The following is a 23,472-nucleotide window of genomic DNA, read 5'->3' as shown; positions in this document are numbered from 1 at the left end:
CTGGTAAGACCAACATTAATTGCCCATCCTTAATTGCCCTTGAGAAGGTGGTAGTGAGATGTCTTTTTGAATCGTATGGTGAAGGTATTAGGTAGGGTGATCCAGGAGTGTGGTCCAGTGGCAATGCTAAATGGGAAAGTTGTGAACACTCATGTTCCTATTATGTGCTGCCTTTGTCCTTTGAGGCAATGGAGGCTACAGGTATAGGAATTGTTGTTAAAGGTTCCTTAACAAGTTATTTTTTTTAAGTAGTAGATATTGTAGCCACGTTGTAAATGGAAGTGAACCCATTACAGTCACAAGAAAACATCAATAGTTTTCAGTTTATGACCTAGGAATATTATTGAATACAATTGCACCACGGGCTCTGTCCTAACACACTCCTGCAGTGAACTCCTGATGCAGAGCTGATTTTCCTCCAACAAACACAATATTTGTGAGAAGTATGATTCCACTCTATGGAGAATTTTCCTCTTGATGCGTGTTGACTTTATTCTTTAAGGATCTGTGAACGATACATGGTCAAATGTTGCCTCAAAATCAGGGGCACCCTCACTCACTGTCATTTCATCTCTGGAAATCAGCTTTTCTCTTTTCTGTATTGGATCAAACCTTTATGAGGTTTGGAGCTGAATAAATTTAGACCTGGACAAATTGAAGTAAAATCAGGAAGTACTTTTTATAGCAACAAACAATCTGCTGGGCGAACTCAATGGGTCGAGCAGCATTTGTGGGAGGAAAGGAATTGTCAATGTTTTGGGTCAAAACTCCACATCAAGACTCCGTAGTATTTTCTTAATACAAAAGTTAGCAGGAATCTGGAATCGTACAAAAGGAGATGATTGAAATTTTCACACGACAAATGGATATTTATTAAGGCTGACATTATAGAATGTCCAAGAGTGGGTAAATAGGCCTGAGGTACAGATTATGTATATTCTCACTATTTAACTTGCTGGCAGAACTGGTTTAGTACTGACTGGACTCCTGCTCCTTTAGTTAATGGAGGGAGCTCAAACATCTAAAAATAGTAAGAAATCCCAGTGCATTAAATTCTATGACTCAGATTGTTGCACTTTTTTTTTGGTTCTTCAAGCACTGCACTGAATGGAGACGACTGGAAAAAATAATACCCATTTACCCCCTGCATGCTGATGTAAATGTATTGTATTTATTCCAAGGAGATGCAGAAGGTTCTTTATTTGCTATTTCTATTCTGCAGAACTGGAAGAGGCACATCAGAAATGCCCTCCCTGGTGGTACAAATTTGCCAACACATTTCTAATCTGGGATTGCTGTCCACTCTGGGTGAAGTTCAAAGAAATCATGAAGTTTATTGTGATGGACCCATTTGTGGATCTGGGGATCACTATTTGCATTGTGCTGAACACTCTCTTTATGGCTTTGGAGCACTACCCCATGACAGAGAGCTTTGAAAATATGTTGTCTGTGGGGAATCTGGTGAGTATTTAGATTTCCTTCCCTGATAATAGTCGCTGGTTTATAGTGTAGACCTGTTAAGGTGAATAAATATTGGGCCTCACCCTCACTGCCAGGATGAGGCCCAATGCAAACAAGAAGAAAGACACCTCATATTCCACCTGGGTAATCTACAACCCAATGGTATGAACATTGAATTTTCCAATTTCAGGTAGCCCTTGACTCCTGTGGTTCCCTCTCTCTCTCCTTCCAGTCCTCCCATTTTTGTTCCCTTTCCTGTACCTCACATTTAGCCCTCCTTCATCCATTTTCATCCCGCTCCCCTCCTGGGTACCACCCACCTACCACCCACACACTTCACCCACCATATCCCCTCCCCAATCTTGTTCCATCTGCCCTTCGTCTTTCCCTTAATGGTTCCCATTATCACCTCCCTCACTTGTCAGATCCCAGCACTTGTGTCCCCGCTCATCGCCCTCCAGCTTCTGTCTCCGCCTTCAGCCTCCCTTTCCTCCCACCTGGCTCCATCTGTCTCTTTGTTTTTCCAGTCTACTTCCACCTATCATCCACCTGCCTCCTTCTCCCCCATCTGGCTCCTTCTACCCCTCATCCTTCACCCCTCCTCAGTCCACCTATCACCTACTGGCCTCGGTCTCACCCCTGCTCCTCTCCTCTTTATATGAGCAATCTTCTCTCTCCACTCTCAGTCCTGATGCGGGGTCTCGACCCAAAACATTGACAATTCTTCTATCCCCACAGATGCTGCTGTACCTGCTGAGTTCCTCCTACGGTTCATTTTTTGCAAAGGCTATCAGTCTACACTGACCCTTTTGTTCGATACCACGTTCAGAGAATCAGACAACACAGAAGCATGCCCTTTGGAGCCCATTAAGCATCCCTCTACATTAATCTCAATTTGCTTATTCTCACATGTCCCATCAAATTCCCCCAGATACTACCACTCACCTATACACTTCGGGCAATTTACAGCAGTCAGTTAACCTACCCATGCACATGTCTTTGGGACATGGAAGGAAATTGGTGCTCCCAGGGGAAACCCATATGGTCACAGGGAGAACATGCAGACTCCACACAGACAGACCAGAGGCCAGGATTGAACCTAGGTGGCAGGAACTGAGGCAGCAGCTCTATTGTTGAGAATGGTCCACCTATCAAACTCAGGGGCAGTGTAAACACCAAGCTCAATAGAAGGGGAGACCATTGCTTAACACCAAGGATATGTATTCACTAAATCAATAAATAGAATGTTATTTTCTGTAGTTTTTTTATCTTTGTGCAGGAGATGGAGACTTAAGTCATGGTCTTTTTCTGACAGGTGTTCACAGGGATTTTCACTGCTGAAATGGTGCTCAAGCTAATTGCTCTGGATCCTTATTATTACTTTCAAGTGGGCTGGAATATATTTGACAGCATCATTGTGACTCTCAGCTTGGTAGAGCTAGGACTGGCGAATGTACAAGGATTGTCGGTGCTGCGTTCATTCAGATTGGTTTGTATCACAAGTTTTGCCTGTACATTATATAACTAGCTGGAAAACTAGCTGGAATGACAAAGATAGACTTCCATTTATATCACATTCTTCACAGCTTCAGGATACCCCAGAGAGTTTTACAATCAATTATTTATTTTTTGTCAAATCTAATCATTATTGCAGTGAAGGAAACAAGGCAACCAATTTGCATACAGTAAACTTCCATGTGATGTGATTATGACCAGATGATCCCTTTGAGTGATAAGCAATGGGTTAAATTCCCTCCTCCTCCTTGAAAGAATCTCAAAGGACTTTTTAAAATCCATCTAAGAGTTGAAAAACGGGCCTCAATTTAATCTTTTAATCCAAAAGCCTGTACCTACAACAGTGTAGTACTCCCTCAATACTGCAATGAAATGATAGTGTAGAATTTTGAGGTCAGTCCTTTGGACAGGGACTTGAATCCATAACATGTGAATGAGCTACCAAATGAGCCACAGCTGGCACTGTACAATTAATCCCATGCAATCCCTGACAGATGACTAGAAAGCTCCATTTGTGGCTTGTATAGTTACAGTCTGAATCTGTTTACCTTTCGTGGTGGACTCAATGCATGAGCAGAAGAAGGAAAATATTGTATATATATATATATATATATATATATGTAATCTGGTGATAAGCATCATACAGTGAGAACACATTATCAAAATTCAGGCTGTTACATGAATGTAACATTAAACATCATTCTGATAAGCAACATGATGGGTCACAAAACAAGCGTGCTCATTTCTGTGTTTGGATTTTCAATGCAACAGTTTGGAATCATTCCTATGAGGTCAATAATAAGAGTCAATAAAATGCTCAGCATAGCATCTATTTTCATCATTTGCTGGCATTATTATGGCCTTCAGCAGTGCCTTGGGAGCACCAGGACATCAGTAGCTAGTGACAATACAGACATCTGTGTACTGGACACCTGCACAGCGAGGGAGGCAATGAACCAGATACTTCCTGGAGATACCTGACGAGGCAACAAAGGCCAGGAGTGATGGAGCAAAAGTATAGGTTTAGTTTTAAGATGGAATAACAGCTTTCCCAGCACCTGGTGAAATCCTAACTAAGCTCTTGTCTTGCTTCAAACTTTTGAGCATCTTACTAGATAATGGCAAATGGTAAATGTGAATAGCTGAGCTGGATGAACTGATTGACTTTTTCCCTTTCATGAAACTAAGAAAGTGTTACCATCAATAGCCCCATAATTTTAGTCAAATTAACTCCAACAAGCATAGAGCACACAGGGTTTAGCTGTGAGGTAAGTGAGATGATTCTCTCTCCATTGATAGAGCTGTAATTTACTTCACTTTGGATTGTTGGAATTATGCTTAATATTTCACAAAAGGACAGAAAAGGTTTCTTCATTCTGGTTCTCATGTTGAATGTTAAATGTACTTGTAGCTGTTTTTATGAGTCTGCTATTTCTGTAGTAAGAATACAAAATTGAACTTTATTTGCTTCCACCCCCGATCATCGTCCCCCCCTCCCCCCCCACTCTTTCCAGCTGAGGGTTTTCAAACTTGCCAAATCGTGGCCAACTCTGAACATGTTGATAAAGATCATCGGTAATTCAGTGGGAGCACTGGGCAATCTGACACTAGTCCTGGCCATCATTGTCTTCATTTTCGCCGTGGTTGGAATGCAGCTCTTTGGCAAGATGTACAAGCAATGCGTTTGCAAGATTTCAGATGACTGCGAACTTCCACGCTGGCACATGAATGACTTCTTCCATTCATTTCTCATCGTGTTCCGCATCCTTTGCGGAGAATGGATCGAGACAATGTGGGATTGCATGGAGGTAGCAGGACAACCCATGTGCCTTATCGTTTTCATGATGGTTATGGTGATCGGTAACCTGGTGGTAAGTTTTGCTCTCTTTCTAATCTTCCCTGTGCTTCAGTCATGTGGAATGTTTGAACCAAAGGTCTGGTTTCCAATGACATAGTTTTGACATTGGGTACAAAACAGCAACAGCAAACAAATAGCTTTTAATGATATAAAGCATCCTAAAGTCCATTATCAAATAAAACAAACCAAGCCATAGAAGTGGAGAAGATTAGGGAGGGCACTTAGGTCCTGGAAAAATGGAGGTGGAACAAAATAACATCAAGAACCAAAGAACATTGTAATTTTGGAGGGTTATAAGTTTCAAAGAAAGGGAGGGGCAAATTTATGGAGGAATTTGAAAGTAAGGGTAACAATTTTATAATTGTAGCTTCTCACCACGTAGTGAGGCTTAACACATCCTTTTCTCTATCTTTCAAGAATACAGTTATCTTCCACCTTGACTGAGTTATTTTTCTTGGCACCATTTGTTGACAGAATGAAGCTGAAGATTCACTAATAGTGTTGACTAATTAAGCAGTTAACCATACAAAAGCTTCCGATAGGTTAAATAGTATTATGATTTTCTCTAGGTGGGATGCAACAGCCTGCATTGCAAGATAAATTCATAAAGAATCAAATGTCAACTATTGTTAATAAAGGAAATCAAAAGAATTGTGTAGGAATATACTGGGCCAGAAATTCCGGTGTACTCTATCTAGCCAGTCCCGATAATCAGGAAATAAGTTATCCCATGATATCTCTCATTTCCCTTTCTTATCTAAGGTCTTAATATAGGAACACATGGCCCAGACTTGTCTGTTTTTGCTAGTTAAAGATATCATGGCTCTTCTATATCCTAACTTCATCCACCCACCTTGACTTCATGTTTTAATATCTTTATCCAAAAGTCTATTGATCTTAGATGTGAAATTATTAATTAATCTATGATTTATGTGGGAGCAAAGCTTGCACATCTACCACTCTCTGTTTTAAGCAGTGTTCCCTAAATGCTCTCTCAATTTGCCTGGTTCTGTTGTGTCTCATTGTCCTGGGATATCTGCATTACACTGGGGTTGAGGACATCTCTTCAGGGATGGAGAAGAACTTGGAGTTGGTGAGGCAGGATCCAGTTGTCATGGTCCATATGGGAACCAATTCCATAGATACGACAAGGAATGAGGTCCTACTGAAAAAAAACTGCGAGCAGCTAGGGGCAAAGTCAAAAAAAAACACAAAGGTAATAATATCTGGAGAGCTACCTAAGCCACATGCAAATTACTTTTGGTAAACAACATCAAATTGAATGAGCAACTCAAAGATTGTTCTGGGAGAAATGAGTTTCAATTCATGGGTACTGGGAAAAGTGGGAGCTGTTCCACATGAACAGGCTTCACTTAAATCAGGATTGGAGCAGTGTCCCAGAGAACCAATTACTAGGACTGTCAATAGGCTTTAATCTACATAGCAGGGGTGGGAGAATGGGTAGCAGGGTGGAGTGCAGGTTGTGCTCTTGTGAGGGGAACTTAAAGAGAAAGAAAACAGTGATGATGCAGGCTAGCAGGATAGGTCAGTAAGAGATAATGTGACATTAGAGTCAGGGCAGAGAAAAATGGTAAAAAAAAGAAAAATGAAGGCTATCTGTAAGTATAGGTGAACGAATGGCACAAATTCTATCCCACGATGATAAGACTATTGAACGGTTCCCTTATACGATGAGATGGACTTGTTTGACTCTGCACCTTATTGTCTATCTGCAATGCACTTCCCTGTAGCTGTGACACTTTACTCTGTATTCTGTTATTGTTTTTACCCGGTACTGCCTCAATGCTCTCTGTACTACCTCAATGCACTGTGTAATGTATTGATCTGTACAAACAGTATGCAAGACAAGTTTTTCACTGTACCTCAGTACAAGTGACAATAATAAACCAATACCAATAGCAAATAAATAGGTACAATCTAATAGCGATTGCAGAGACATGATTAAGAAGTAACCAAGATTGATAATTAAGTTTTCCAAGGAACTTAACTTTTCAATGAGATAGGCTGAATGGAATTGGAGGCAGAATAGCCTTGAGATTAAAGAATGGGGAAAAAAAGTGGAGAGGAAAGAACGTGGGTCAGAAATTCAAAGAGAAGAGTCATTTTGGGTGAAGCTAAGAAACAGCAAGGGGTTGGAATCATTGGTGGGAAATATATTTAGGGCCTCAAACACTTCTGTTTATGGAGGGTAGAGCATAAAGCAGGAAATTAAGGATGCATGTAAAAGGGGCAATACAACAATCATTGGGGATTTTAATCTAGGGAAAACTGGGCAAACCAAATGAAGCAGCGATAGTCTGGAGAATGAATTCATGTACTTTATCAGAGATGGCTCTCTAGATCAGTATGTAGGGGGAACCACTGAGGGAACAGCCTATTTTAGATTCGGTGTGAAAAGAGAAAAGGTTGATCTGATCATTAATGAACATTTAAGAAATAGTGATCATAATATGACAGAATTTTACAAAAATTTGGAAGGGACAATTCAAGATCTTCAATCTGAATGTTGGCTATGTTGTATTTGGTAACCACATTAAAAGCCATGACAGTAAATTGGGGATGAGGTTTGAGGATCCTCAAATTGGGGTTGAGGATTAGTAAACAAACAGAAAACAGCACAACTAAATCGGTTATTTTGGGTTGGGAAACTGTAAAGAGTGGGGTGCCACAGGGTTCAGTGCTGTGGCCTCAGGTGCTTAATGATTTGGATGAAGGGGTCAAATGCAGAATATCCATGTTTTCTGATAATACAAAGCTAGGTGGCAATGTGGATTATAAGGAGGATGCAGGGAGGCTTCAGAGGATATTGATAGGTTAAGTGAATGGATAAGTAGATGCCTGACAAAATATAATGTGGACAAATATAAGGTCATCAACTCTGGTTGAAAAAAATACAAGGGGAGAGTACACTGTTACCCTGAGAGATAGGGGAACAGACATCCTTGGATAACAAAAAACACAGACACCACTAATACCCTCTTCTATGTACCCAATACACCTCCAAATAAATATAAAGTACTAAAAGTATTAATACACTTAATAAACACATTAAAATGTTTAAGTTCCTAAGAGAAAATGATATTACTTAAAATGTATTAAAACATTAAATATTATCATAACAATGCTCATGCCTTTAATAGAGTAAACTTGTGTGTTGTATTTGGCTAGCCTGGCCTTTGAAAACAACCCACAAGCATGGAGGATACATCTGCACACACTCCCACTGTTTTGGAGGCATTTCAAATGTTATTGGTGTAACTCAAAGCTGCATCTATTTCTTACGTTCTCAACTAACTCACTCTTGTAATTGATGAAATAATCAGCCCTTGTGTCCTTCTTTGATAGCTCATTCCTGAAATTGAGTGTAAATGTTTAGAATTCACTACCCCAGAAGACAGAGGGTGTTCAATCATTGAGTATATTGAAGGCTGAAGTCAGTAGGAGTTTAAATGCTGATGGCCTCTAGCACCTACAGCATCGGCCATGGTGTTATTGAGTGGCAGTGCAGGCTCAAAAGGTCACATGTACTCCTTATGCTTCTATTTTTTAGTTTCATATTTTCTTACATCCCCAACCCTCCTATGTTTAGGCAATCCACTTGGTTATTACGGGTACTGATGGATCTTTTTTACTTCAGAGTATGAAAGAAGCAGCCTATATCAGCTCCTGGGTGAATATAGATTAATCCAGCAGCCAAAACCAGCAAGAGGAGTGAAGGGATGAGCCAAAGTCTGGTGGGGTGGATTTAGCTACTTGACATTTTAATATGGGCTCAAGAATATCCTTTGAGAGGATACTGTATGAAAGTGTGAGGGAGAAGTGGATCACTTTTTGAAAGAGAAGAAAAATGAGATATTTAATTGAGGGACTGGGAGGATGGATTGCAAAGTCTCTTCCCGTTTTATCAAAGAATTCTGCAAGAGAGTGGGAAGCATATTTCCCCTGTGGTGATTTTGTGAAAGAGTTTTAACCCAGTCAGTTATATTTTCTTCCCTTTTCCTTGTAAATATTGTTATTTTTTTAACATTTCAAATATTATCCAGTTTACCCTTAAAGCTGCTGTGCATTCTGCTTCCACCCCTGTTTTTATCATGACATTAAAGGTGTGAAACTGTCCATGCCATGAAACAACTTTGGAGAGAATCAGCACTCCTCTGACTTCAGTATTTAACTCTATCAATGCCCACAAGGACAAATGTATCTGCAAGGGATAGATTGGGAAGGGTGAAGTCATGTAGCTTATAACCTCAATTTATGATATAATCGACCAAATATTCAATGTATTGATCCAGAGATTCCCTTTCTGCCTTCTGTTACCACCTTCTACAGGCTTAATCTGGCAAGTTTCCTTTAGAAGTCCATCAGCTTGGCCAGGGTTGATAATTACAAGCCACTCTTGGTAATGGTCATTCAAGTCACTCACCCTAAGTACATTCTGAACCCTTGCAACCCTCAGAGCTCAGTGGTGTTCAGTGTGGAGGACTAATTCATCAACAGAGAGAGGGTGGTTACTTATCAACAGGAAGGTTAGTTGTGTATAAATGAGACCTTGTGGTATCTGAAGTCAATGTTGAAACCTCTCAGGGCCATTCCACCTGACTGAATGACATTGTGCCTTTCCCTCTGTTGGGTCCTGTCCATGGGACTATCCTAAGCTTTCAGTTGGACACTGCTGAGACACTAGTTGATCCATATAATTCTGTGAATCTGTCTATGTGAGGATACTGCTTGACCAGTCCATGGAACAGCTCTCCTAACTTTGGCACCAGTCTCCTGACAAGAGTGAGGAGATTTTGGCAGGCTGAAATGTGCTGGCTATGTACTGTTTTGATGCTTAGGTCACAGCTGAGTGGTCCATCCCGTATATAAAAAACACATCCAATTCATTTGGAGAAATCATTAGCATCCGTGCTGAGCCAATATATTCAGTCAATGTTTGAAAGCTTGGATTTGGCAAACAGGAACACAAGGGATGCCAGTGCCGATGAGTGAATGAGAAGCATTAGCTGTGTGATGAAATGATTTGCATGAGCTGCTTGTGACCCTTTACTTCTCTCTCTTTTCTGTGATAGGACAGTGTAGAGGGAGCTTTTCTCTGTATCTAACCCATCCAGTCTTTGCCTTGGGAGTGTGAGAAGGGACAGTGTAGAGGAACTTTTCCTCTGTTTCTAACCCATCCTGTATTTGCCTTGGGAGTGTGGGAAGGGACAGTGTAGAGGGAGTTTTACTCTGTATCTAATGCATCCTGTTCTTGCCCTGAAGGTATGTGACAGGATTGTGTAAACTCTGTATTGAACTTATCATCTCCTTGCCTTGGGAATATGTGATGGGACAGTGTAGAGGAGTTTTACTCTGTATCTAACCCATCCTTACCCTGGGAATGTGTGATGCGATAGTGTAGAGAACTTTTACTCTGTATCTAACCCATCCTGTCCTTGCCTTATTTTTTCCTTTTCCAAAGGTGGTTCATTCAGTGATTACAGAATAGCATTAATACAATATTACAGTACTTCACGATACACACTATTTACAGTTTCAAATTATAACACAGTCATCGCTATCCAGAACGCACTCAAGCCCCTGTGTGCCCACCAGTCCTGGAAATACCCCTTTGTACCCATGGATACCGTGTGCTCCTTCTCCGGATGTAACCTCGCAAGAGGAGCAGGCAATCAGCTCAGGCAGAACCCTTGACTGCCCACCCCCTAGACCCATGAATGGTCACCTTGGCTCCTGTCCTTGGTTTGGGAATGTGTGATGGGACAGGGTAGAGGGAGTTTTACTTTAAGTGTTGGATATTTTTTGGATTGTGGAAGATGGTGGTTAAATAACGATCTTTCCTTGCAGACTGGGGACATCTTACAATTAATGTGGTTGAAAATTAAATTGGAGATCACTTTATATTAAATGTGTTTAAGATTAGGGTAAACAGTAGCTGCATACAGTAGCTAGAAGCATAGGCCAATGATCTAGATACATGAGTTTGAATTGCATTTACAGCAGCTAGGACACTGAAATGCAAGGAATTCAACACACCCAAAATAAGAATGGTATCAGAAATGATGACTAATGAATTACCTATCGGATTCATCAATGTCCTTCAAGAAAAGAAACCCACTGTCCTTGTCCATTTTGTCCAAAGGTGCTGCTAGACCGATGAGAAACATGCTCAATTTTGAAACATTTCAGCATACAATCCAGTCCAGGCTCAAGCCAGAATGGGCATGGATTGTTCATCTATCCAGGATACCTTCATCCCAGGAAAGAAGGAATTTAAAACAAAATGAATGGTAGAGCACAATTTGGGGACATTGAAATATGTGCAATGCGCAGAATTAAATTTCAATTTTTGTGCACTGAACTAATTAAAATTATTGGCCAAGAAATTCAATCACATTGTGCTGTTTATTTCAGCATGATGTGATTAAAATGCACTTTGGATGGAATGAACTCCCATAATAACCATTTGCAAGCCATTTCATGTCACTGGCACATTCTGGGGTGATTACATTACCCCGCCTAACACCGTATCCAGGTTATTTTTTTCACCTGTGCCACACCTTTTGAGAAATTATGGGAAAAATTGGACCACATTGTCTCAGGACAAACTGTTTTTAATCACTTCCATGAAACTCGTAGTTCTTTGTGCAGAGCTGGACTCGGATCTGCTAGGGCAAGTCCTAAACTACCCTTCACTCATGGCACCCCCACCCCACCCATGTTACTGACTCATCCCCACTCACTCATCTCCCCTCGGTTCCCCCCACAATTACAAGCAACGTGCCCAAACCGAAGAGGTGCTGTTCCTCAAACTTACCTTGGCTTTGTTTGGAACAGTACAGGAGGCCACAGACAGATAGGTCTGCGGGGTGGGGGGTTAAATTGACAGGCAATTGGAATCTCAGAGTCGCTCCCGTGGATTGAACAAAGGCACTTCGCAAAGAGGTCAGCCAGAATGTGTTTGATTTCTCCAATGTAGAGGAGTGAACACTGAATGCAGTAATTAGGTTATAAGAAATGCAAATGAGTTGCTGCTTTACCTGAAAGAAGTGTGTGGGTCGCTGGATGGTGGAAAGTGGTGAAAGGACAGGTACTGCAACCCTTGCATGGGAAATTGCCATAAGCAGGGGACAGCAGACCAGGGAGTCACAAAGGAAAGGGCCCCTTTGAAATATTGAGAGGGGAGGGGAAGATGTGTCTCGTGGTGGAATCTCATTGAAGCTGATGGAAATTGCAAAGGATGACCACTGAATGCAGAGTCTGGCAGGGTGGAAGGTGAGGTGTTTATAGTGCTTGTTGAATTAATTGCAAAATGTTGCTCTGATGAATCTGTGCGGACCAGAGTGGGACAGTTTTCTCACTCATGCAGAATGTGCCAGGTCAGGCTCCACGTCAGCTGTACGAAGTCTGAAAATTACCTGTCGGGCACAAAAAGTTGGAAACAATCTAGTCCAGAGCACAAGCAAGTTCAGATTGATGAACTCAAAGTGAAGCCTAAAAATAAAAAGAGATCAATTGTAAATGTATATTTTTATAAATGAACTAATAGCTGGAAATAAAATCAGCCGAGGAGTTGGGTCTAGTCAGAAGCTGCAGGAAATTCAAACCTTCCTCAGCCTGCTAAAAGTGCTAATTATTCTTCCAGTTCAGTGCCAGCATGAGACCATGGCTCAATGCCAGGTCATGTTGCTATCTAGAGCCCCACATTCTCATTACAAAACATTTAAAATTGTCTTTCCAAACTTGAAAAGAAGAATCCTTTTGTAGGTTTCTTTTCCTGGTTTATCTAAGGTTGGGCATATTCAGGAAAATCAGTGGAGGAGTTTGGCATCAAGATTCACTTCTAATAAAGGCAACGGTGCAGCCTCATATTTGCCATGATTTAGGAATTTGTCCTTCATGTGCAGCTTGCTAGCTGTAGACTTAGAACAGCTTAGATGTCCCAATTTAGTTCTGATGATGTGTTTCACACTAAACAGAGGATATGCAGGACACAATTGACATCATGTGTAATGTTATGATTCTTGATGGAAAGGTGTCTTCAATACAAGAGCCTGACACTGTGGTTAAACATAAATATTTACGGATATGATGCAAGTGATTTATTTAAGGCTTGTCTCTAACTCACATAACAATCCAGGGAGCTGTATGCTGCCGGGTAGCTGTTAATACCTTCCTCCAATTCACCTCAGCTTCAAAAGAAACTAGCATGCAAAATCAACTGGAAGGAAGTTACTATCATTGCATCTAAGCATGGGTTAACCAGGTGAAAAAGTTAGATTAGGTTTTATGCAAAAATGGTTAAGTGATGCAAGGAAACTATTACCAAGGGTGAAGGAAGTGTACAAGCCATCGTCTCTGGTTCCAGATGGATTCCATAAGAGTCAGCAGGAATTTAATCACGCCCTTGGAATGTCATCTGCTCGGCAGGGTTCAAGAGAAGGTACTCACTGAGTCTTCCTATCAATCAGTAATTTTACTTATCCCTTGCTGTTATGTTGAATCTTTAGACTTAACACACCGCCAAGGGATAAGTAAAATTATCTGCTGCAGTTTTTACCACATTATACTCATTTTCATGCCTATATTAGAAGCTTAATTTGTTTGTTCATCATGCTACATACATATTATTAACAGTAACATTTCAATAAAAATTAAACTGATTATAGATCGTGCCATTAACAAAAAAACATTGTACTGTGCATAGGTAACAGAAACATGCCCTGCTGACCAGGATAATCTAAAGACATTAGCTTTTATTGGCTTTATTTTAGAAACTGTATGATCAATCTTAATTCTCGGGCTTCTGATCCATCTGGTTGGAAGTCCAGACTGTTTAGAGAGCCTCAGTCCTCCTGGCCATGCCTTGAGCACCTTACACAGTCTTAGCCACATGCTATGTGGAGCAGGTGTAACAATGTTAGCCCAGCTAACTCATCCACAGGTTCTTGGGGGAATACTTGTCAGCAGTCACGCATATCCTTTTTATGAGGTTCAAAGGTGCATGCCCATTCTCAATCATGCAAAAATAGTTCTGGCTTGCCTTTGTGTGGCTTCCTCCTTTACAACTGCCAGGACAGTGGACTATGTAACAGTATCAATGGTGCATTAGATTCCTGGGTACGATTTGGGATTCTGGTTTGCACAGAGAAGTGAGGATTCTATTTGATTGGACTAAATGTCTTCATTACGAAGAAAAAGATACCGGTTAATAAGGCAGTAAGTTCTCAACCGGTCTTGTAAATTAGCCACTGCGTTATTTCTGCTCGCATGAAATGAGATCAAATTGTCCCTCATACCTCAGTGAATTGGTGAACAGGGAAATTGCTATGATGGTACTTTACAATTCTGAGGACGGTTTCTGAACTAGCTATACTGTTGTGCTTTGGGTCTTTGTGGGTTGTTGGATGTACACTACACGGCTGAAGGATAAGCTCAATACCCTTTTACCATCAACAGGACATCTAAACGCTACCAAAGTGACTGATGCCAGTGTTTAAGATTTGTTCACTAATGAGAAAACAGCACAAAGAAGGGCTAAGCCACCAGGCCCATTAAGTTCAACAGCAGGTGAAAATTTGAACACAAGCAGAAGTCAATTGCCCAGGCTCTTTGGGTCAAACAATCAAATTTTAAGGTTGGGCCATTGGCTGGATTCCCTTGCTACAGAAATAAATAGATTTCCCTATGGAAACATAAAGTTATTAATTATCATTGTCCACCCCATTGTATACTACAGTCAGAGGAAATTGGGGAAGTTGCTTGGTTTATAAAGATAATTAGAATAATAGTGCTGTAAGAGTTATACATTCATTATGTTTCGATTCCTTATTGTATTCAATGCAATGTAGCAACCATTCTATCCCCCTTTTCCTGTGAGCTTTTTGTATTAATGATAAGGATGTGATCATGAATGGCTAAATGTTCATCTGCAGGTGCTTAACCTCTTCCTGGCCTTGCTGTTAAGCTCCTTCAGTGCAGACAACCTCTCAGCATCTGATGATGATTCTGAAATGAACAACCTACAAATTGCAATCAACAGGATCACCAGAGCCATAGACTTTGTCAAAGGTTTAGCTCTTAGAATCTTTCGAAGAAAAAAAAGTGTCCAGGAAGATAAACAATTGGATGACTTTTCTTCGAAAACTGGGGCTCTTGATTTTAACCACACAGACCAAGAGGGTAGAAAGGAAGAGAGTTCGAAGTTTGATGGGGTTACCCCGAAGAGAGGGGACCACCAAGATGGTGTCTTGGCCAATGCACACTTGACTGTTAAAGTTCCGATTGCCGAGGGTGAATCTGATGCTGAAGATGATGAGCAAAGCTCTGATGCAGAAACGGAGGATGCCAACACGGTAAGAAGTGCGGGTAGAGTCACGTGCACCTCATGCTCACTCATAAGCTCTTTGATTTAATGTTGAGCACAAACCAACTTTTTAGTTAAAACTCTGCAAAACTTAAGTATATATTGTTTTCTCTCTTACACGGACAATTTTAACTAGGGGATGAGGTGCACACGGAATGGATGAGGCTGCAGACATGAAGGGGATCCCTCAATGAGTGTGACCCTCGGACCAATTTAAAATCCAAGGGTCATTACATAATGCAGGACTGCCTCCCACCCAGTGTCAGCTGGACTATCATTGCTAGAATATTGACTTCTCAGCCCTAGTCACCCTGCAACCACTTCTCCATGACAGCGATGAAAGCTATTTATTTCTATCTGCACCATCAACTCATCTATCTTGTTACAAATGTTGCGTGCATTCAGATAAAGAGCTGTAAGATTTAACTTTTTGCAGTTGTTACTAATTCTGGTTCTAATTTCAGCTGCACTACTTTGTTCACATTTTCTGCCCCTTCCTGTCACATTTTGATTTTCATTCTCTCCTTCACTATCCAATGCCACTGCTTTCTCATTTACTATACATCCTGCCACTTGTACCCTATCCACTCCCTAACTAGGTAAAAGTTCTGCCTATAACCCTAGTCATGCAATTCGCCAGGACACTGGTCCCAGCATGGTTCGATGAAGTCCGTCCCAATGGAACATCTCCCTCCTTCCCCAGTACTGGTACCAATGCTGCATGAATCAGAACTCATTTCTCAGACTTCTATCTTTATTCCATGCATTTACTTCTGTAATCTTATTTACCTTCTGCCAATTTGCTTGTGGCTTAGATAGTAACCCAGAGATTCTCACCTTTATGGTTCTATTTTTATTTGTTTATCCCATGCTATTCATAAACCCTCAGCAAAACCTATTTCCAAAGCCTATATCATTAATGCCTACATGGACCCATGACGACTGGATTGTCCCCTTCCCACTTCAAGTTCACCTCCAGCCCGGTAGAGTTTCTTTTCCCTGGCATCAGGCTCTCTGTCTTTGCTGTAGAGAACAGCATCTGTTCTCCTATGCTATCCTCTATGACTACTATATTTATCTTTTCTCCCTCCACTTGAATGACCCCCTGTGCCATGGTACTTTGAACCATTTGCACATATTCCCTGCAGTTCCCACTCTCACCCAAACAGGCACAAGAACCTCACACCTGACAGACAAGGGGTAAGTACAGGAGCTCCACAAGGGCTACCCTCTGCATCCCTCCACCTGCCCCTTCAGCAGTCAAACCTTCCTCCCCCCCAACCACTAATCAGATTCAAGGTAATTAATCTAAACGATCTGATGCATCCTGAAACTCAGTGTCCCAGTAACTCTCTTCCTCCCTGATGTGTTGCAGTGCCTAAAGTTCAGACTCTAGCTCATCAGCCCTGAGACAAAGTTGAGTGAACACCCAACACTTGTGCAGATGTGATTCACAATAGGATCAATCAGTTCCCATGTGTTGCAGCTGCAACTCATAGCCAGCCAAGTCATCACTGCTCTATTTAATTAATTAGATTGGATTTAATTATTTTACACATGCACTCTTGAGCTGTACTAATGTCCCCTGATTGAAATGTCTTAGCCAGTCAAAAATAATTGGGAGGTAATACTCACCAATCACCCTTTGCTGTCCTGTAAAATTACACTCTGGCACTGACAGCCAGGAATGGTCCGGGTCCGGGTCCGGGTCCGGTTCTCCCATTCTCTATTCACTGGGTCCATGTCTTTCCACTCTCGCACCCATCCGCTCTCTGCTTATTGGGCTCTGTCTTCCCAGTCCCCCACCTTCCCACTCTCCACTCACTGCTTGTGTCTCTCTGCTCTCCCAGACCCCTGGCCTCCACTCCAAACACCCTACTCTTCAATGTAAACACTTCAAACCCCCAGAAACGCAGTTAAGAGCTTCAAGGGAGCACCAAGAAGTAAGGGCTACAACAGACAGTAGCTGTGTATGAAAATATACTGCTATTCCTTTCATCTGTTAAAGTATGAAAATGAGCAATCAGGAATAGGTAAGATCCCATTACATAGTTTTCACTGTAACATTTTGGTTTGATATTGGCAAACAGTTTTCTCAATTAATATCCTGCTCTTATAGTTTCTTGACCCCATTCTGACACTTAGTAGTGAAAAAGAACAGAATATAAAATCTTCAGAACAGACAAAGGCTAAAGTTAATTGGGGAACAAGTCTTGACCATTCTTGTAGACTTCAGTGTGAGTGCAGCATCAACTGAGACCTGGTTCAGGCATCTAACCTGTGCTCTCAACTAGTGCAAAGGAAGATAGTTGTGGCTTTAAACCAAGGATTGATTCTCTCCTACCATTACTATTAGAACTAAAATAAGGCACCTAGATATGTGAAGCTTCAGTGGGGCAATGAGACTGAAAAACATTTCATTTTGTTTCTCAGGATCAGGATTTGTTGAAAAAGAAAGAAGAGGCACTCAAACCTGTAAGTTTTTTTGATAAATGTTTGATATTTTCTCCAATTAATTTTTCTCCTTTGTTTGGATTATTTTTTCTCTCTGTGGAACAGTAAAAATATTGAATTTATATCGATGTGTATGACCTCGCAAAGCATTTTTCACACACACACATGAGCGCGCGTGTGCACACACACACACACACACACACAGAGTTATTTTGATGGACAATAACTGTTTTATATAGATGGCAGGCTTTGCTATTGAGCTGATGTAGCTTCAGGATGTAACATTACTTGCAAATCATTTGCCTCAGTAATAATACTGATTCCATTTCAGAAATGAGTCGCTGGCTGTGAACCTTGTTGCAATGTCTTGAGAACATGAATATTTCCTTATGATGGGATCACTTGATGGTAGTAATGAGGCCACAGTTTAATAACTTAACCAAAAGGTGGCATGTCTAACATTACAGACCCAGTCAGTTCTACAATGCAAGTTATATAATTATATGTTTACGGCTGGACTTGTACTGACACAATCTCATGAGGTGAGATTGTTCTTGTAACCGGGCCCAGCTAACATATGGCAATTCAATTTTTTTTAGGCACAGTGAATTCAAATTCTGTGAGTGTATTTCAAACTGATCTGGATAAGTAACTTCTTGTAATCTTCAGGAAGCCACAGGGATCCACAATAGATTCCCAGCTACTGTTCATCCATCTTTTGAAAGACCATATCACCTAACCTATGGAAAGTACCGTCTATTTTTGTAGGAGCCATGAGTGAAATTGGCCTTGAATCACAGGGAAAATTAGCAGTAGTAAAGTACACAGCCCATTTTATACTACATCTATATATGAGATAAGATATCTTTGTTAGTCACATGTACATCGAAACACACTGTGAAATACATCTTTTTGCGTAGAGGGTTCTGGGGGCAGCCCGCAAGTGTCACCACACTTCCAGTGCCAACATAGCACGCCCATAACTTCCTAACCTGTACGTCCTTTGAATGTGGGAGGAAACCAGAGCACCCGGAGGAAACCCACACAGACACAGAGAGAACGTACAAACTCCTTACAGACAGTGGCCGGATTTGAACCACTACACCGTTTCCCTTTGAAGTCAACCCCTACTTTTCATAAAACAGCCACAAAATAATTCAGCAGAGAATCAAAAGATGAAGGAAAAATAAAGCATACAAAATTCTTGGTCCTAAACTGGAATGAAATCTGCTGACCTCACAAATCATCTGACATTTCTTCACAGAACCCCATTCTCCTGTGTTGAGTAGCAGTACTGCTATTGCAAGATCTGTTATCATTTTGTCTTTTGACTATTGCAAGGAGAAAATAACATAACAATAAACTCCTTACACTAGAGGCAAACCAATTTCTCTCTAATGCTTAATCACACTAAGGAAGAATTATAATTGCTGAAAACATACAGAATAGGCAAAGAATTCAGGAATTCAGCTGACTATAAGCTCCTGGACTGGGCTTCTATCTGTTCAAACACATGGTATCAACACCCTCAGTTGTGCTACCAGAATTCTATTGCTCCTCGTCTTTATGCTTATATTACCTAATGTATTGCTTTTTGATTCCTATACAGATAAAAGTGAATATTGAATCTTCTCAGTGCAGTACTGTAGATCTGAAAGCTGAAGAAGAAGAGATGGAGGAGGTTGTAGAAGAAACTCCTGAATCTGATGAACCAGTAGAGTGTTTAACAGAAGGTAAAGCCACTAGAAAGTAGCGAGAAGGAGAAAAAGGAGGAAATGTGGCAGACACACAACCAGTGGCACAGGACTTGCAAAGGGCTTTGTCACATGAGCAGTATTGGCTTTTGCACTCTCCATTTTTTACACAATAAGTTCCAGTTCACAGTCTGCCATTAGATAAATCCGCAGGAATAGAGCAGCTTATCCTTTCCTGCTCTTGTGATTGCTCACTGTATTTCAATGCCCTCGCTACAGGATGAGGAACTGAATTTATACATATAATATATTTTCTGTATTTTATGTATTAGAGATGAATTTGAACTAGAGGCCTTTCTCAGCTAATTTGTGCCTTGTGGAATGTATGTATATTAATTTTCACATATGATACAACCCAATATCCCATTTACTGCACACTATACTTTTTCAACATTCTTTCCACAAACATCTGGTCTTTATGTTGTACCTTGTAGACAAATGTTTGGTTTGTAGTTCAGTATTTATATCCATTGCCTGTTCTCTTCACTTGTCAGCATTGAAATCACTTTGTTATTTCTCATCCCATATTGCCAATCAGCATATGATCCTCAGCCCTTGATTTGTTTGCTCCTAAATGTGTGCAGGCCAATTTTAGCAGTTTTGTCCTTAAAATCACTTCCGAATAAGTGACATAAACCATGAATAGCAAGATATCCCCTCTGATCTTTGCAACAACAATAACTAACTTGACGGCAAACTAATGTAGCACCACTAAAACAAAAAAGGAAATGTTAGGAATAATCAGTGGGTCAGGCAGCAGAGTTAACATTTCAGACTGAATTATAAAATGTTAGAAATGGACTTCTAATCAATATCTTACTTTTCTAAGGTCACTGAGCTGAAAATTTAACTTTGCTTCTTTCTCAATAATTGTCCCCTGACTCTTTCCGTCATTTTCTGTTTTTATTCCTGATTTTCAGCGTCTGCGTTTTCTTCACTTTTTGATCAACTTAGTTCCATTTTTTATCACCCTGTGGCTTTGATGTCATTTTACTCCAGTGGGTACGCAATTATTCCACACTGTTTAACTTTGTAGACTAGCCTTCTGTACGTTTGGATGTTGCTTTGAATCTTATGAAGGTCCTAGACCTGAAACATTAACTGTTTCTCTCTCCACAGATGCTGCCCGACCAGCATTTTCTGTTTTTATTTGGATAAATAATGACATTAATAAATACAGGTTCTTTCTTTCACAGTATCTACCATTTTAATCAAGGCACACATTAAGTTCACTAGCTAATATTTCCCAAAATTTTTCTTCCAAGAAGATAGGTGTTAAATTCTCCAAACTTCTTGGTACATACACTAAATTTGGTATTCCCAAACCTCCTAACCAGAACATAATCTGCTTGATTAACTATCTCACCTTACACTTTGGTTAACAAAGTGTAAATTCAGCTTTACTGATGCCCTTCCAGTGTCTATAACTTAAAAATTTGCACAATATTCATAAAAAACAGTTGGTGTTAGAAGTCATGATGACACCCACTAAAAAGTCTTGCAATTCCATCATGTTAATCGTTATAACTCAGCCTTGTAGAGATGAAATATCACATGTAAAGGCAGCATGGGAATAACCTATCTGAACCGTTGCTGCTTGTGCAGGCTGTTTGAGAGTATGTCCCTCTCTGGATATTGACATAAAGAGCGATCGGGGCAAGATGTGGTGGAACTTGAGGAAAACCTGCTTCAAGATTGTAGAACACAACTGGTTTGAAACGTTCATCATTTTTATGATCTTGCTCAGTAGTGGTGCTCTGGTAAGCTTCAATTCCTTCCCTGTAAATTGATATGCATGTTTAAGAGCAGATATTTTAGCTGCAATACAGGTTGTTATTAAATGATACAGACGAACAGTAAAAGCTATTAGTTTGCTTCTAATTGATTCATATATTTCCTGATAAATTTAGTCCTCACACTACAATAGAGGCATTTAAGAGGCCCTTAGATAGGCACATGAATGTGCAGAGAATGGAGGGATATGGACATTGTGTAGGCAGAAGGAATTAGTTTATTTAGGCATTTAATTACTAGGTTAATTAGTTCGGCACAACGTCGTGGGCCAAAGGTCCTGTTCCTATGCTGTACTGTTCTATGTTCACATTTTGCACTTTGATAAATGGCAGGGACCTTAAGAGCATTGATGTACAGAAAGACCTTGGTGTGCAAGGCCATAGTTCCCTGAAAGTGGTGACACAGGTGGACAGGGCAGTGAAAGAGGCACTTGCAAAGCTTACCTTTATAGGCTGAGGCATTGAGTATAAGAATTGGGACATCACATTGCAGTTGTACAAAACATTGGTTGGACCGCACTTGGAGTATTGGGAACAGAAGAGATTCACCAGGCTGTTGCCTGGAATGGAGGGCTGCAGTTATAACGAGAAATTGGATAGGCTAGATTTGTTCTCACTGAATGTAAGGTGCTGAAGGGCGACTTCATAGAGGTTTATAAAACTATGAAAGGCGTAAACAGGAGAGAAAGTCAGAATCTTTTTCCCAGGGCAGGGGAGTCTGGAACTAGAGGACATAGGTTTAAGGTGAGAGGGAAGAAATTTATAAGCAACCTGAAGGGTGAGTTTTCCACACAGAGGGAGGTGAATGTCTGGAACGAGCTGCCAGAGGAAGTAGTGGAGGCAGATACAAATACATTTAAAAGCTGTTTGGACAGGTACTTGGATATGAAAAACACAAGGGGATATGGGCCTAATGCAGGTAAATGGGATTAGCATAGATAGGCATCACTGTTGGCATGGACGAGGTGGGCTGAAAGAGCCCATTTCTTTACTGAACTTTTCTATGATTTGATCATCCTATGAAAGACTAAAGCTCACCGCCATATTCTCAAGAGCAATAAGTTTAAGCATTAAAGGCTGGTCTTGCCTATGGCAACCACAGACCATGAATTAATAAAGAAACAATTGCTTGAACCAGAGGTAGGATTACTGTCTTCATATTTTTGTTGACAACATACTTTAGGAGCACAGTACATGGATGGACGGGTTAGGATGAGGCTGGACATGGAGATCGGGTAAGGGAGACCGACACCAGCCTTGGAGGAGAGACAGTCATGTACCAGCAGTGCAGAGTGTTTAGAGGCCACTACCACCGCCAGAAGGGGGTAATTGGGAAATGGGATTGGAATCATCAGGATGGAGTGGGGGGGGGGACGTTGATGGGGGTTGTTAGAAATGGGAGTGTGAAGGGGCATTGGTCAGGGGGGCAGGAGAGTAGGTGTTGGGGGAGGCCATTAACTGTGGGTTGGGATGGTGGAAGAGAGTGGACAGTTAGACAGGTTTTTCAAATACCTGCAATGTTCCCAGGTCAGCACTTCAAAAGGAAGCTTATATGAGAAAAGACACCATCACACGCTTGCCTGAAGTAGAAGTCAGTCATAAGGCTGATTCATAGGTGAAGGTGCCTGATGGAGTTTCACTAATGACATGATTTGACCTGCAATTGGTTGCAAATGCAATTTACTCTGGACCAAATTAAATTTTAATTGCATAGCACTGGAAGACCCAGTACTATCCATCAAATTTCTTGGCAATAAGGTGTTAAAGTGCTAACAACTTTAAATGGCAACACTCCTCATAGTTCAGGCAATGCAAAGTGCCAACATTTTCACAGTGTAGACAAAATGATGGTGTGAACACTCCTGCAGTTTTGACAACACATTATTATTTTGATAATATGTGTGCTACAATGTCTTGATTTATCTCCTTACGTACAAAGATCTAAATTCAAAATTTACTTACAGGCTTTTGAAGACATATACATAGAAAACAGGAAGATAATTAAGGTATTGCTTGAATATGCTGACCAAGTATTTACGTACGTCTTTGTTGTGGAAATGCTGCTCAAATGGATTGCTTATGGATTCAAGACATACTTCACCAATGCATGGTGTTGGCTAGACTTTTTGATTGTTGATGTAAGTATGGCAAAAAAAATCAAGAAACAATAACTCACAAGGCAAACAGAAATACTAAACCCCAGATGAATTTAGACTAAAACTTTAGCCTTGACAATTAACAGTAACTTCC

The 23,472-nt window shown here is 40.7% G+C and overlaps 1 protein-coding gene across 1 annotated transcript in view; it reads left to right on the top strand.

Annotated features, from left to right (window-relative positions):
• The window catches only part of LOC127582839 (sodium channel protein type 4 subunit alpha-like), a 158,187-nt gene that overhangs the window by 108,451 nt on the left and 26,264 nt on the right, over window positions 1-23,472 (top strand). The window contains exons 13-20 of the mRNA XM_052038404.1: window positions 1,223-1,461; window positions 2,777-2,950; window positions 4,491-4,847; window positions 14,791-15,210; window positions 17,655-17,696; window positions 19,285-19,408; window positions 21,035-21,189; window positions 23,187-23,360. Of these exons, the coding sequence (XP_051894364.1) occupies window positions 1,223-1,461; window positions 2,777-2,950; window positions 4,491-4,847; window positions 14,791-15,210; window positions 17,655-17,696; window positions 19,285-19,408; window positions 21,035-21,189; window positions 23,187-23,360 (1,685 nt within the window). The remainder of the gene's footprint in view (window positions 1-1,222; window positions 1,462-2,776; window positions 2,951-4,490; window positions 4,848-14,790; window positions 15,211-17,654; window positions 17,697-19,284; window positions 19,409-21,034; window positions 21,190-23,186; window positions 23,361-23,472) is intronic.

Source organism: Pristis pectinata, chromosome 25 (assembly GCF_009764475.1).
Source record: "Pristis pectinata isolate sPriPec2 chromosome 25, sPriPec2.1.pri, whole genome shotgun sequence".
Lineage (NCBI taxonomy): Eukaryota > Metazoa > Chordata > Chondrichthyes > Rhinopristiformes > Pristidae > Pristis > Pristis pectinata.
This window is presented reverse-complemented; position numbering and strand designations above follow the sequence as displayed.